General features: G+C 41.3%; 1 protein-coding gene across 1 annotated transcript in view; it reads right to left on the bottom strand.

The window, feature by feature from the left end:
* The window catches only part of LOC131927808 (uncharacterized), a 19020-nt gene extending 3621 nt beyond the window's left edge, over window positions 1–15399 (bottom strand). The window contains exons 1-7 of the mRNA XM_059283635.1: window positions 15296–15399; window positions 12455–12517; window positions 11967–12005; window positions 11127–11286; window positions 7872–7993; window positions 1026–1183; window positions 4–137 (exon numbers count right to left, since the gene is read on the bottom strand). Coding sequence (XP_059139618.1) covers window positions 4–137; window positions 1026–1183; window positions 7872–7993; window positions 11127–11286; window positions 11967–12005; window positions 12455–12517; window positions 15296–15368 — 749 coding nt within the window. The 5' untranslated portion in view covers window positions 15369–15399. The remainder of the gene's footprint in view (window positions 1–3; window positions 138–1025; window positions 1184–7871; window positions 7994–11126; window positions 11287–11966; window positions 12006–12454; window positions 12518–15295) is intronic.
* Window positions 15400–17296: the final 1897 nt, after the last annotated feature.

The raw sequence follows: 17296 nt of genomic DNA, 5'->3' as shown, positions 1-17296 counted from the left end.
TACAATGTTCGACTTGGGTCTGTCAGGTTGTAAGGGGTTAAGACGATGAACCTGGTGTCTGGGTCCAGCTCAGCTGTGACTATGTGCTGGCGCTTCACTACATCGCCGTGTTCTTCTCGGACGTAGAACGAGAATTTCTGGGGGGACGACAATATGATGTTATCTATTGTGTGTGGCTGACAACATAATGATGTTATCTATTGTATCTGGCTAATGATCAGATGTGCGTGGTTAAGAATAAGGGACGACTTGGTCGAACATTGGAGCATTGAATTGTGATAGCTTCTAAATCTGAGAGTGGTCGATGTCTAGCACAAGGGAACCACACATTACTGTAAGTACTATAGAACCACACATTACTGTAAGTACTAGAGAACCACACATTACTGTAAGTACTATAGAACCACACATTACTGTAAGTACTAGAGAACCACACATTACTGTAAGTACTATAGAACCACACATTACTGTAAGTACTATAGAACCACACATTACTGTAAGTACTAGAGAACCACACATTACTGTAAGTACTAGAGAACCACACATTACTGTAAGTACTAGAGAACCACACATTACTGTAAGTACTATAGAACCACACATTACTGTAAGTACTAGAGAACCACACATTACTGTAAGTACTAGAGAACCACACATTACTGTAAGTACTAGAGAACCACACATTACTTTAAGTACTAGAGAACAACACATTACTGTAAGCACCCTGAGCAATTTAGAGCAACAGCATACGGCTTTCAAGCTGACTTGGTATAGCTTGATGAGTCGATGTCACACAATACATGTTCAGCTATCTTTAACACAAATCTCAAAGAATCACTGTATTTTATCTTAGTTTAGTTAAAATTATGTTAAATACATGTTTAGAACGGATCTTGGTGCAACCTAGATTGCAGCTCAATATTGTAACTTGGTTTGTTCGTTTTGTTGTGGGGTACGTTTTTCTTTAATATTTCAATGGGGTTAACTTTCCTGACCTGGAACTTTAAAATGGGATTAACTCTACTCACCGGGAACAGGGCAGGAACTGTAACAGGGCGATAGTTGACCTTCATTAGGGTGTGTTCCCGGAAGTGGTTCCTCTCATCGGCCTTGACCTGGTCATCGTTGGTGTACTCACCATCAAACACGGCAGCAAAACGCAGCAGTTTGGCTGGTGGGGGTGGGGCTAGAGGAGGGAATTGTCAGAGAGAGAATTCAGAGAGAGAATAGTCAGATAGAGGGGATTGTCAAATGGAGGGGATTGTCAAATGGAGGGGATTGTCAAATGGAGGGGATTGTCAAAATAAGGGAAAAGTCAAATAAAGTAAGTTGTGCGAGTGTGGAATTGTGCGAGTGTGGAATTGTGCGAGTGGGGAATTGTGCGAGTGGGGAATTGTGCGAGTGGGGAAGAATTAAAAGTATATAATTGTCATTCTTTCATAGGTATGAGCTAGAACTAAAGGGAGATAGTTGTAACGCTTGGCATAAATGCTGCCAAAGTAGAGGGTTCTTGTATTCCCAAATTTAAATTAAAAAATCGAAGCGTATAGGCCTATGCCAAGTTTATTAAACTACCAAAACCTGCAAGAATCTTTCTAATTTACTTAACCTTAAAACGTATTATAATTTTTTTTAATAATTAAAACAATTAACAATCGTGAAGAAACCACGAATTTAAAAAATAATAGACATCTTTTTTCTGAACTTTTTTTTTTACAATTTTCAATGCTTTACCTGGTAATGAAACACCTATACCAGACAACAAATAAACAGACAAACTGTCTTTAGAGTTGACAAACATGGGCTACTTGCCTTGACCAGCCGCTAGATGCCAGACTATCACAAGCACTGCCAATATGCTGGGTACCCATAGCTGAGTCATGACTCGCGGATTAGTTCGGTCTAGTAAATGGTTCTAAGCAACGTGGTATCCTTTATATACAAGTATGTTAATAGGAGCAAATAACGGATTTATTACAGACTTGCCAAATAAGAAAATTTCAGGTTAAATAAAATTACCACAATTCCATAACTATTTGCAATATTATATTTGGCATTAGTAATTATGAAATATATATACATATATATATATATATATATATATATATATATATATATATATATATATATATATGTATATATATATATATATTCAAACAGAGTTGCTAGAACGTAATGTTTGTTAGTTTTGAGTTGAGCTTCCTAAGTTGATTAATTCAACAACAAGTTATCTGGCAAGTACTACAAGTCACTAGTTGTTGGACTACACTTGTAATGATTCACACGGCGACTCCTGTGACTTTCCCTCACAGATGCGGGTGATACATTAGTCACTGGGTCTACGTTAGCCAATGGTGCTGTGTTGGTCACGTGTGATGTGATACAAGAGTACTGGGTCTGATTAAAGTTACAATACAATAGCGATGTCTGTCTGAAGTAAAAAAAATAGTCATAGGCGTAGCGAGGGGGGGGGGGGCGGAGGGTGCGGACCGCACCGGGTGACACCATTTAGGGGGTGACACCAAGGCAAAAAATAGCAAAATATATAGAGAAAAATTTGAGAGGGGGGTGCTAATCGAAAGTTTGAGGGGGTGCAAATAAAAAATTTGAAAGTTTGTCCCCGGGATGGATCGCTACGCCTCTGGGGGGGGGGGGGGGGGGGGGGGGTGACACCAATAAGTGCCGCTCCGGGTGACACCTGACCTCGCTACGCCACAGAAAATAGTAACAAGGTATAACTTAAGTAACAAATAGTAACGATGTTGGTCTAAAGTAACAAATAGTAACGATGTTTATCTAAAATAACGAAATAGTAACGCTGTTGGTGTAAGGTAACAAAAAACTAATTATTTTTCCTGAAGTTTAAAAAAAATAGTAACGAGATCTGTCTGAAATAACAAAATAGAAACAATGTTGGCTACTATTTTGTTACCTTAGAGCCTTAGAGCAACATCTTTAAATCTTTGTTGATTTAGACCATGTTGTTCTAAGTTAACAAAATAGTAGCAGTTTCTGTCTAAAGTAACAAAGTAGTAACGATGTTAGTCTAAAGCAGGGGTCTCCAAACTACGGCCCGCGGGCCGTATGCGGCCCGCGACGTCATTTTATCCGGCCCGCGACGATCTTTTTGTCCACTGAATAAATGTTTGTTGGAGGTGGCTGAGGAGCTTTGCACAGAAAATTCAAAACTATATGAAAATGTAGCTTTGTGTGCAAATACAATTACTCGCCGTGTTGCAGACATTGGTGAAAACATAGTGACTCTAATAGCGAAAAATTCAAGCAAATTTCGCCATTTTTCAATTCCAATGGATGAGTCGCTGGACAGCTGTTCCGTCTCTCAACTTCTTGTGCTCATTAGAGGTGTGGATGAAGACCTGAACATAACAAAAGAGCTGGCTTCCCTACAGATAATGTATAACACTGTTACCGAAGAGGATATCTAACCATAGATAGTTCAGAGACAAACACAAAATCGCAAGATTTACCATATTTCACTTCAGTAAGATTGCTAATTTTGCGAGAAAATTCTGAGCAGACTTTCTAAGAAAAGAAAAAGGTGACTTCCTGATAGTAAAGGCAAGTCACAGCCATTATTGTCTGATGAAGAGTGGGTATAGAAATTGGCCTCTGCAGAACTAGTCATTTAAATTTTCTGAACCTAAAACGGCAAGAGAGTGAAATCTAGTTTCTGATCTATACACCCACCTAAAGGCCTTTAGAAACAAACTTGTCATGTTTTTGGAAAAAGTACAGGCTAACAACTTGACACACTTTCAGCAGTGCAAGGTCTTTACGGCTGAGTCAACCACTGAGTTCCCCACGTCATTTAGATACGAGATCATTAAAGACCTCCAGCTGCAGTTTCAGTAGCGGTTTTCTGACTTGGATTCAAAGGCAGAAGTGAGACTGTTTCAAAGCACTTTGAAGCAAATGTGACCAGTTGCAAAGATAAACTGCAGCTGGAGGACTTTGAATTGCAAAAAAATGACTTCCTTAGAGACAGGTTCAAAGAAGGGCGGATGTGTTTTCATACGTTTTTCACAAAAAAGACTTTCCTAACATTAAAACTTTTGCATCAAAGTACCTTTCAAATTTTCGAACAACATACCTGTGTGAACACAAAATTTCAAGAATGAAATACGTGAAGAACAATTTGAGAACAAACGTGGACCTCGGGGGGGGGGGGGGGGGGGGTAGAGGGGGTGGACACTTGAAATTTGCATATATTTCTATATAAATTATATTTCGTTTGGGTGGAGGGGCGGTAGACGTTCTTCGGGGGGGGGGGGCGCCACGACCCTGAAGAGATGCCTTAAAGAAACTCTGGCCCCCAAACAGATATTTGATAGTTAATGTGGCCCTCGGGCTGAGAAGTTTGGAGACCCCTGGTCTAAAGTTATAAAATAGTAACGATATTGGTCTAAAAATAGTAAAATAGTGATGATATTGGTATAAAGTAACACAATGTTAACGATGTTGGTTTAAAGTAATCAAATGCTAACGCTGTTGGTGAAATAACAAATTAGCAACGAGATTTTCAGAAATGATAAAACAGTAATGATGTTCTTTCCATTTAATTGTGTGCAAAAATTGTAACTGCTTTCCTTCTCCAAAAACAGATAATATTCAACAAAACATATAATATTCAACAAAACAGATAATATTCAAAAAAACAGATAATGTTCAATAAAACAGATAATATTTAACAAAACAGATAATATTCAATAAAACAGATAACATTCAACAAAACGAATATCATTCAACAAAAAAGATAACATTCAACAAAACATTCACCAAGTCAGATACCACTCAACACAAATCAATGTTGTTTACTTTTAATGTAAATTAACACGTGTACTCTATTTAAACGATCACCCGGTGACAAAGCCAGTCATGTAAAGTAAAACACAGTCATACGTTCTAAAAGTACAGTCCAGCTTTTTAATGTCAATCTATCGTACTTTCTTTCACACACACATACACATACATGCACACACACACACATACATACACACACACCACTCATTATCTCTCACCACCCCCTCTCCCTCTCTTTCAATCTCACTTTATCAATCTTCCTCTAATTAAGATCTACACGAGCATTTAAAAACAATTTATAATCTTTAAAACAAGACTAGAATCTACAACTATACAGAATTGAAAGAAAATGCCAATAGCCTTATGAGACAATGAAGCAGGCAGGAATGTACACACTAGGAGGCCGATTATTTCAGACAAGTTGAAATCTTACAGCATGTAAATGTAATTGACATCGGACATTAAAAGTATTTTGTGTGAGTTTCTACAATTTTAAACGTTAGCTTTTAGCAAAGGTCGGTTTTATTGTATAGTCTAAAAGTTATTTAGTGAATAATCTAAAAGAGTTGTATAATCTAAAAATATTTTATTGTATAATCTAAAAGTATTTTATTGTATAATCCAAAAAGTGGTTTTATTGTGTAATCTAAAAGTGTTTTATAGTATAATCTAAAAATATGTGTATTGTATAGTTTAAAACTATTTTTATTGTATAATCTAAAACATTTTTTGTGTAAGATTTAAAGTGTAAGAGTATAGGAGCCTACGACTTGAGTGAGGTACGTGTAAGGTAAGTGTGAGGTAAGTGTGAGGTAAGTGTGAGGTAAGTGTGAGGTAAGTGTGAGGTAAGTGTGGGGTAAGTGTGGGGTAAGTGTGTAAATATGGCTATCTAGTGTGACTATGTCAGTTAATGACTGTGTGGGTGACTTTTTGAGTGATTGAGTGACTGTATAAGTGACTGGGTGAGTGTGTGTTTTTGTAAGTGATTGTGTGTTTCTGTGCGTGACTCTGTTGGTGATTGCATGTGTGTGTGTGACTATGTGAGTGACTGTGTGTCATTGTGTGTGTGACTATGTGACTGTGTGAGTGACTGTGTGAGTGACTGTGTGAGCGACTGTGTGAGTGACTGTGTGAGTGACTGTGTGAGTGACTGTGTGAGTGACTGTGTGAGTGACTGTGTGAGTGACTGTGTGAGTGACTGTGTGAGTGACTGTGTTGGACTGTGTCTGCGACTGTGTGTGCGACTGTGTTAGTGTGTGAATAATGTATGAATGTGGTAAACTACGAATTTCGTGAGTTCAGTTTGTGAACATAACAACCCTGTATGACTCTGACCGATCACGACTAACTGCCGGGCCAACTAACTGCCGGGCCAACTAACTGCCGGACCCACTGGAGCCGCGAGGAAAATATTTCTGGCCAACTGATGTGCGTCTTCGAACCAAGTCAACAGGAGCGGCAGCTGCAGGCCGGATCATGCGCAGGACTGCTGTAAGAAAACACAGCTGTGTGTAAACAAGACGATAGCTTCACTTCTTCCAACCCTTTTACTCCAACCCAACAACCGCTGGTCGGAACATGCCCAGGACTGCTGTAAGAAAACACAGCTGTAAGTGTGTAAACTAGACGATAACTTCACTTCTTCCAACCCTTTTACTCCAACCCAACAACCGCTGGCCGGAACATGCCCAGGACTGCTGTAAGAAAACACATCTGTAAGTGTGTAAAATAGACGATAACTTCACTTCTTCCAACCCTTTAACTCCACCCCAACAACTGCTGAACGGAACATGCCCAGGACTGCTGTAAGAAAAGACAGCTGTAAGTGTGTAAACTAGACGATAACTTCACTTCTTCCAACCCTTTTACTCCAACTCAACAACTGCTGAACGGAACATGCCCAGGACTGCTGTAAGAAAACACAGCTGTAAGTGTGTAAACTAGACGATAACTTCACTTCTTCCAACCCTTTTACTCCAACCCAATAACCGCTGGTCGGAACATACCCAGGATTGCTGTAAGTCAACACAGCTGTAAGTGTGTAAACTAGACGATAACTTCACTTCTTCCAACCCTTTTACTCCAACCCAACAACTGCTGAACGGAACATGCCCAGGACTGCTGTAAGAAAACACAGCTGTAAGTGTGTAAAATAGACGATAACTTCACTTCTTCCAACCCTTTTACTCCACCCCTAAATTCAGCCAAGGGTAACATTGCAGCGACCAGCCTCTTTACTATAATAGCCACATAATAGATACTTTACTTTTTTCTCTTGTACTAAAAACAACGATTTATATATCAAATTATAAGAAAAAAAATTCCACACCGCCCATCCATCCCATTATCCCCAGTGTATGTGTACGCGTACGCGTACGTGTACGCGTACGTGTACGTGTACGTGTACGTGTACGTGTACGTGTACGTGTACGTGTACGTGTACGTGTACGTGTACGTATACGTGTACGTGTACGTGTACGTGTACGTGTACGTGTACGTGTACGTGTACGTATACGTGTACGTGTACGTGTACGTTCAAGCATATATGCATCATAAAACGTTACAAAACCAAAAGAAAATCTGTATACCATTAAAATCGTGCCACTGTTTACAAGTTTGTTTATTTATAAATCTATTTGTCAGAGTCGAGTGATCAGATAAGAGCAATATGTTCAGCTTTATTATGTGTAGCTATTAGTAAAATTAATCTGTGTAGTTAGAGAATATAAAGAATGTATGTACTGATAAACTAGAACCTTGGCCCCAGCCTCTTTTGGTCGGAGAAAATGCAACCTGTACCCCTCCTGCAACTCGACTAATAAATGAACCCCCTCTTCCCCCCCCCCCCCACCCTTCCCCTTTCAATATGGATGCCAAAAATATGGATTTCATTTACTTATATAAATGATGTGGTTGGCGTATAGGGATATAGTTTGCGTAGAGCCATGCAGACTACAGAACATTTTCCAACGGAAAACTGGTCGTCTAGTATAGAAATATAATAAAAAATGTACAATGTTTACCCACTATAGTTAAAGAAATTTTTTTTTTACCTTGAAGTCTTCCTTGAATAAGTCTTGTTGTGTTTACAATGAAACCAATAGCGAGACTGACGAGAAGTAGTTTAAGTAAGAATACTAAACTTAATTTCTGAACATAGGGATCTTCACGCAGGCTGTCGACATAAGAAAGAAGGATTAACGTAATCTCTGAACATGGGGATCTTCACGCAGGCTGTCGACATAAGAAAGAAGGATTAACTTAATTTCTGAACATGGGGATCTTCACGCAGGCTGTCGACATAAGAAAGAAGGATTAACGTAATCTCTGAACATGGGGATCTTCACGCAGGCTGTCGACATAAGAAAGAAGGATTAACTTAATTTCTGAACATGGGGATCTTCACGCAGGCTGCCGACATAAGAAAGAAGGATTAACGTAATCTCTGAACATGGGGATCTTCACGCAGGCTGCCGACATAAGAAAGAAGGATTAACGTAATCTCTGAACATGGGGATCTTCACGCAGGATGCCGACATAAGAAAGAAGGATTAACGTAATCTCTGAACATGGGGATCTTCGCGCAGGCTGTCGACATAAGAAAGAAAGATTAACGTAATCTCTGAACATGGAGATCTTCACGCAGGCTGTCGACATAAGAAAGAAAGATTAACGTAATCTCTGAACATGGGGATCTTCACGCAGGCTGTCGACATAAGAAAGAAGGATTAACGTAATCTCTGAACAACAGGATCTTCGCGCATGCTTTCGTCATTACAACACAGGCGTTAGTCTAATGATGGAACCATTTTATGATACGAATCACCGACAATACACCAACAGTACAACAGCAACCAACCTGAGACAGCACCATCACCATCAACTACAAAACACCAACCACCATGTCAGTACACCACACCATCAACTCAACAACAGCAACCAACCTGAGACAGTACTACAACAACAGCAACCAACCTTAGACAGTACTACAACAACAGCAACCAACCTTAGACAGTACTACACCATCACCTCAACAATACCAACCACCATTACAATACACCACACCATCACCATCAACTACAAAACACCAACCACCATTACAATACACCACACCATCACCTCAACAACAGCAACCAACCTGAGACAGTACTACAACAACAGCAACCAACCTGAGACAGCACCATCACCATCAACTACAAAACACCAACCACCATTACAATACACCACACCATCACCTCAACAACAGCAACCAACCTGAGACAGTACTACAACAACAGCAACCAACCTGAGACAGCACCATCACCATCAACTACAAAACACCAACCACCATTATAATACACCACACCATCACCTCAACAACAGCAACCAACCTGAGACAGTACTACAACAATAGCAACCAACCTGAGACAGTACCACACCATCACCTCAACAATACCAACCACCATTACAATACACCACACCATCACCTCAACAACAGCACCCAACCTTAGACAGTACTACAACAACAACAACCAACCTGAGACAGCACCATCACCATCAACTACAAAACACCAACCACCATGTCAGTACACCACACCATCAACTCAACAACAGCAACCAACCTGAGACAGTACTACAACAACAGCAACCAACCTTAGACAGTACTACAACAACAGCAACCAACCTTAGACAGTACTACACCATCACCTCAACAATACCAACCACCATTACAATACACCACACCATCACCATCAACTACAAAACACCAACCACCATTACAATACACCACACCATCACCTCAACAACAGCAACCAACCTGAGACAGTACTACAACAACAGCAACCAACCTGAGACAGCACCATCACCATCAACTACAAAACACCAACCACCATTACAATACACCACACCATCACCTCAACAACAGCAACCAACCTGAGACAGTACTACAACAACAGCAACCAACCTGAGACAGCACCATCACCATCAACTACAAAACACCAACCACCATTATAATACACCACACCATCACCTCAACAACAGCAACCAACCTGAGACAGTACTACAACAATAGCAACCAACCTGAGACAGTACCACACCATCACCTCAACAATACCAACCACCATTACAATACACCACACCATCACCTCAACAACAGCACCCAACCTTAGACAGTACTACAACAACAACAACCAACCTGAGACAGCACCATCACCATCAACTACAAAACACCAACCACCACTACAATACACCACACCATCACCTCAACAACAGCAACCAACCTGAGACAGTACTACAACAAGAGCAACCAACCTGAGACAGTACCACGCCATCACCTCAACAATACCAACCACCATTACAATACACCACACCATCACCTCAACAACAGCAACCAACCTGAGACAGTACTACAACAACAGCAACCAACCTTAGACAGTACTACAACAACAGCAGCCAACCTGAGACAGTACTACAACAACAGCAGCCAACCTGAGACAGTACTACAACAACAGCAACCAACCTGAGACAGTACTACAACAACAGCAACCAACCTGAGACAGTACTACAACAACAGCAACCAACCTGAGACAGTACTACAACAACAGCAACCTACCTGAGACAGTACTACAACAACAGCAACCTACCTGAGACAGTACTACAACAACAGCAACCTACCTGAGACAGTACTACAACAACAGTAACCAACCTGAGACAGTACCACAACAACAGCAACCAACCTGAGACAGTACCACGCCATCACCTCAACAACACCAACCAACTTGCGACAGTACCACGCCATCACCTCAACAATACCAACCAACCTTAGACAGTACTACAACAACAGCAACCAACCTTAGACAGTACTACAACAACATCAACCAACCTCGGACAGTACCACACCATCACCACAGCAACAGCAACAGCAGCCAACCTGAGACAGTACTACAACAACAGCAGCCAACCTGAGACAGTACTACAACAACAGCAACCAACCTGAGACAGTACAACACCATCACCTCAACAACAGCAACCAACCTGAGACAGTACTACAACAACAGCAACCAACCTGAGACAGTACTACAACAACAGCAACCAACCTGAGACAGTACTACAACAACAGCAACCAACCTTAGACAGTACTACAACAACAGCAACCAACCTGAGACAGTACTACAACTACAGCAACCAACCTGAGACAGTACTACAACAACAGCAACCAACCTGAGACAGTACTACAACAACAGCAACCAACCTCGGACAGTACCACACCATCACCACAGCAATAGCAACAGCAGCCAACCTGAGACAGTACTACAACAACAGCAACCAACCTCGGACAGTACCACACCATCACCACAGCAACAGCAACAGCAGCCAACCTGAGACAGCAGTACTGGTCCTCTGGCTCACCACAGCAGCCGAAATCACAACCAAAATAGAAGCGAACATTTGGCTCTCTTTTTGCCTGACACACGTGTGCCGCGTTGATTGCTGTGACAAACAATGGTTGATTGGTCATTAGTGACACTTCTAATTAGAGCTTCATTTATCATCATGTCAATTACTCTTTGGGACTTGGCCGTCCATAGGGGAGATGTAGTAGAGTTTCTGTAACCTTGTCTTATAAAGGGAGAGTGTGGGAGTGGTTTCTTATTTTCCTTAACATGTCAAGTACTATCAGAGCTGAGTTAACTCAGAGAGGGCCAAAATATTTAAACCTGGATCCGAACACAACTCTATGGCTAGCAGTCGTACCCTCTATCCCCCGACCACACCGCCCTACACGTGTATTCAAATGCATTTCAATAGTTAAAAAAAATAACTGAAATCACACACCGTTTTCCTTACGTAACAAAGCTGGGGTTCTAATGGAATTATTGAATTAGTTACAGTATTTCGTGCTAACATAAGGGGTTGCAAGAGGCATTAGCAGTACCACACTAGGTTTATAGGTTTCAGCTAATGGTGAAGTCAGATGTCATTACCTACTTGTCATATATATATATATATATATATATATATATATATATATATATATATATATATATATATATATATATATATATATATATATATATATATATATATATATGTATATATATGTATATATATATATATATATATATATATATATATGTATGTATATATATATATATATAAAATGAAGTTACCTGATTTACGCATAAAGCCTCTTGGCCTGACAGGACTCTCTGTGAATGAGAATCGTTGGTTAGTTTACTTTAGACCCGTTTCTTGCCGCTTTAAATGTTACTATCACGGTAAAATAATTTCCCGTACATGCGCTATAGTGTGGTGCTTTCAACAACATACACCATTATGTGTGCGGAACGTGTTTGCTTGTTTTCTGACATATGTTGTTTAGGAAGTTAAGTCCCATGCAAACATACGAGCCGGACTAATTAAATAAAGTCTAATCAACGGATTTTACGACTAATTAAATGAAGTCTAATCAACGGATTTTACGACTAATTAAATAAAGTCTAATCAACGGATTTTACGACTAATTAAATAAAGTCTAATCAACGGATTTTACGACTAATTAAATAAAGTCTAATCAACGGAGTTTACGACTAATTAAATAAAGTCTAATCAACGGATTTTACGACTAATTAAATAAAGTCTAATCAACGGAGTTTACCTCCTTCTTTGCATTCCTCTCCATTACACTTAGGGGAATCTGTCTTTCGGCTAGCGTTCCATACTGAGGAAGGAAATGGTGGATTAGACAACTGTTGTATCTTTGGTGGTTTAGATAGTTGGTATATCTTTGGTGGATTAGATAGCTGGTATAACTTTGGTGGATTAGATAGCTGGTATATCTTTGGTGGATTAGATAGCTGATATATCTTTGGTGGATTAGATAGCTGGTATATCTTTGGTGGATTAGATAGCTGGTATATCTTTGGTGGATTAGACAGCTGGTATATCTTTGGTGGATTAGATAGCTGGTATATCGTTGGTGGATTAGATAGCTGGTATATCTTTGGTGGATTAGACAACTGGTATATCTTTGGTGGATTAGACAACTGGTATATCTTTAGTGGATTAGATAGCTGGTATATCTTTGGTGGATTAGATAGCTGGTATATCTTTGGTGGATTAGACAACTGGTATATCTTTGGTGGATTAGACAACTGGTATATCTTTAGTGGATTAGATAGCTGGTATATCTTTGGTGGATTACATAGCTGGTATATCTTTGGTGGATTAGATAGCTGGTATATCTTTGGTGGATTAGATAGCTGGTATATCTTTAGTGGATTAGATAGCTGGTATATCTTTGGTGGATTAGATAGCTGGTATATCTTTGGTGGATTAGATAGCTGGTATATCGTTGGTGGATTAGATAGCTGGTATATCTTTGGTGGATTAGATAGCTGGTATATCTTTGGTGGATTAGATAGCTGGTATATCTTTGGTGGATAAGATAGCTGGTATATCTTTGGTGGATTAGAGAGCTGGTATATCTTTGTTGGATCAGATAGCTGGTATATCTTTGGTGGATTAGATAGCTGGTATATCATTGGTGGATTAGATAGCTGGTATATCTTTGGTGGATTAGATAGCTGGTATATCTTTGGTGGATTAGACAACTGGTATATCTTTAGTGGATTAGATAGCTGGTATATCTTTGGTGGATTAGATAGCTGGTATATCTTTGGTGGATTAGATAGCTGGTATATCTTTGGTGGATTAGATAGCTGGTATATCTTTAGTGGATTAGATAGCTGGTATATCTTTGGTGGATTAGATAGCTGGTTAATTTTTGGTGGATTAGATAGCTGGTATATCTTTGGTGGTAAGATAGGTGTTATATATTTATGCTGGGCAAGGCTAGACATTTTGTACTTCATTTTTCGTAATTAAAACAATAGGTCAAAAAAATGTAGTAAAAACGCAGATTTTGGAAATGTTTGATTACTATATTAATCGATCGTTGTTTTGATGAAATATTTCTGAACGAGCCGACCCGCAGCGTATCATACGCCGCTATTTAGTTGTTTTATTTTCTACTTTTCAGTAATTCATAATTTGTGAATTCGACAGTACCAATGCTGCCACTGAAAATATTTGCTTTAAAACACTAACCCCCCCCCCCCTTCCACTAACCCCGACCCTACACCCCCCCCCCCCCCCCCCACGTGAAAGCAGCCTCCTCTTAGTTATTTCTTAGTTACCTCCTGTAAGTTTAAAATCGAACTAAATTATCTGCCCCTAATAGAAACCCGACTCTACGGCTCTACGATTTGTAAACATTTAGCTTTGTAAACATTTAGCGTGACCACAGCTCACGCCTGACAATGTGGGGGTGGGGTGGGGGTGGTAGTGATAGTGATAGAGAGAAAGAGAGGGGACTGCAAGGAGGCGCTTGCAGCTTGTTTTCTAACGGCTCCCAGGAGATGATTATATATATAGATTATCGTTCACCAGATTTAAAAGGTATTTGTAAGTAATGAATGCAAGCCTTTAATAATAATGCTCAATAGACAGTTAAAGTTGAGAAGAGCTCGATGATAAATTTAGATGTATATCTTTTATTAGAGTTTTTCCTGCGTGTGATATAAATGTTTGTTCAATGATCGAGGCTGTAGCTAAATATTCATTTGAATATAATTATTTCCCTTTAATTTCTATCGTTTTAAATGAGCATTATCTTTCCCGTTCGTGCCCAAGATACACGGGACAGATGAAGTAGAGTTTGTATGAAAGGATAGTGGGGTCAGAATTATGCCCAGTCGCCTTTATTTTCCCTAATGTGAGTGAGGTACCCACCAGAGCTGGGTGGACTCAGGGACATTATACTGGATTGAACCCGTATTCGAACTCGAGCCTTTTGGGTTAGCAGTCTATCAGGCTGTCCCACGTTTAAACTTGTTTACTTTAAGATGTGTTGAAAATATTACACGAACCAACAAAAGCTTCAATATACAGATTACATAAGACGGACTTTATTTTAGTCTTTATTCATTTTATGGAGGCCGGTCCGTAATTTTTCACTGTACTCTATAAGCAGGACCCTGGCCGCGTTGAATGGTAAGGAACTGCGGCATTAGAAAGTACACCGAAACATTGTTGTACCAGAGGCGTAGCGACCCCTCCCGGCGCCCGGGGACAAACTTTCGATTTGCCCCTCCCCCCCCCCCCCCTCGAACTTTACATTTGCACCCCCCCCCCCCGTCAAACTTTCAATTTGGCGCCCCCACCCCTGAGGTCGGCGCCCGGGGACACATGTCCCCCCGCCCCCCCCCCCCCCCCTCGCTACGCCTCTGTGTTGTACATTCGGCCTTAAATATGATTACAGAGTCTACGATCTAATCTAAAATAGATCTAGATCTACCATCTCTTCATTCATGTATTCAAAATTCAAAATTTACATGTTAAAATTTTAAAATTATTGATAGATCTAATAGATTTTCCAAAAAATTATTCTGTTAAGATGTCCTGTTTCAACTCTTTAGGCGCTGTTTTATTCACATACCCGTAGATATTGGAAAGAAGGAAAACCAAATCGCTGCCGTCGCTAAAAAGCCTAACACAATAACTTCATTCATTGTTTATGTTGTTTTTGTCGCTAAACCACGCCGGAAGTAGTCAAGGTTTAAATTGTGACGTTGCCTTTGAGTTGCCAGGATGCATTTTCAAGCCAAATGTGTATATTTTAACTTGTTATGGCGTAGTTACTTCCGCTTTCTATGAATTGTAAACAACCTTACTTCGCTTTAGCGTGTTTTATTTCGTTACTACTAAGCCTCTCTAAGACTAGCGATAAAAAATACATAAACCTTAATATGAACTGAGTATTAATTTCAGCACCATAATTGGAATTTTTGTAATACGTTGCTTGTGTTACCAAACCGTAAAACATGTTTAACTTACTTAAATTAGTCCGCTTTACACCGTGTAGCGCATACGGCCTCAAACATAACCTTCCATTTGGTCCTGTCCCCGATGTTAATTTTGCAATTTTGCAAATGAGTTTTTAATTATTTTTTCCCCAACCTACTTTGGCGCTGTAGGGTCGGCGCCCGGGGATGTATGTACCCCCCTGTCGCTACGCCTCTGCGCCCTTGCTGTCTCCAGGTCTGTCTTGGGCGCCTACTCTTCCGCTAGTCTCTCCAACTGTCCCCAGGTGTATCCTGTCCTGGGCTAGTCTCTCCAACTGTCCCCAGGTGTATCCTGTCGTGGCTAGTCTCTCCAACTGTCCCCAGGTGTATCCTGTCCTGGGCTAGTCTCTCCAACTGTCCCCAGGTGTATCCTGTCCTGGGCTAGTCTCTCCAACTGTCCCCAGGTGTATCCTGTCCTGGGCTAGTCTCTCCAACTGTCCCCAGGTGTATCCTGTCCTGGGCTAGTCTCTCCAACTGTCCCCAGGTGTATCCTGTCCTGGGCTAGTCTCTCCAACTGTCCCCAGGTGTATCCTGTCCTGGGCTAGTCTCTCCAACTGTCCCCAGGTGTATCCTGTCCTGGGCTAGTCTCTCCAACTGTCCCCAGGTGTATCCTGTCGTGGGCTAGTCTCTCCAACTGTCCCCAGGTGTATCCTGGCCTGGGCTAGTCTCTCCAAATGTCCTCATGTGTATCCTGTCCTGGGCTAGTCTCTCCAAATGTCCTCATGTGTATCCTGTCCTAGGCTAGTCTCTCCAACTGTCCCCAGGTGTATCCTGTCCTGGGCTTGTCTCTCCAACTGTCCCCATGTGTCCTGGGCTAGTCTCTCCACCTGTCCCCAGGTGTCCTATGCTAGTCTCTCCAACTGTCCACAGGTGTCCTGGGCTAGTCTCTCCAACTGTCCCCATGTGTCCTGGGCTAGTCTCTCCACCTGTCCCCAGGTGTCCTATGCTAGTCTCTCCAACTGTCCACAGGTGTCCTGGGCTAGTCTCTCCAACTGTCCCCATGTGTCCTGGGCTAGTCTCTCCACCTGTCCCCAGGTGTCCTGGGCTAGTCTCTCCAACTGTCCCCAGGTGTCCTGGGCTAGTCTCTCTAAATGTCCTCAGGTGTATCCTGTCCTGGGCTAGTCTCTCCGTCCCCAGGTGTCCTGGACTAGTCTCTCCAACTGTCCCCAGGTGTCCTGGGCTAGTCTCTCCAAATGTCCTCAGGTGTCCTGGGCTAGTCTCTCCAACTGTCCACAGGTGTCCTGGGCTAGTCTCTCCAAATGTCCTCAGGTGTCCTGGGCTAGTCTCTCCAAATGTCCTCAGGTGTCCTGGGCTAGTCTCTCCAAATGTCCTCAGGTGTCCTGGGCTAGTCTCTCCAAATGTCCTCAGGTGTCCTGGGCTAGTCTCTCCAAATGTCCTCAGGTGTATCCAATCTTCTTGATGTCAGGCATCTGTCCTGGGCTAGTCTCTCCAACTGTCCCCAGGTGTATCCTGTCCTAGGCTAGTCTCTCCAACTGTCCCCAGGTGTATCCTGTCCTGGGCTAGTCTCTCCAACTGTCCCCAGGTGTATCCTGTCCTGGGCTAGTCTCTCCAACTGTCCCGATGTCCTGGGCTAG

This window comes from Physella acuta, unplaced genomic scaffold, assembly GCF_028476545.2.
Source record: "Physella acuta isolate Inbredline_101_S28 unplaced genomic scaffold, ASM2847654v3 ptg001441l, whole genome shotgun sequence".
Lineage (NCBI taxonomy): Eukaryota > Metazoa > Mollusca > Gastropoda > Physidae > Physella > Physella acuta.
This window is presented reverse-complemented; position numbering and strand designations above follow the sequence as displayed.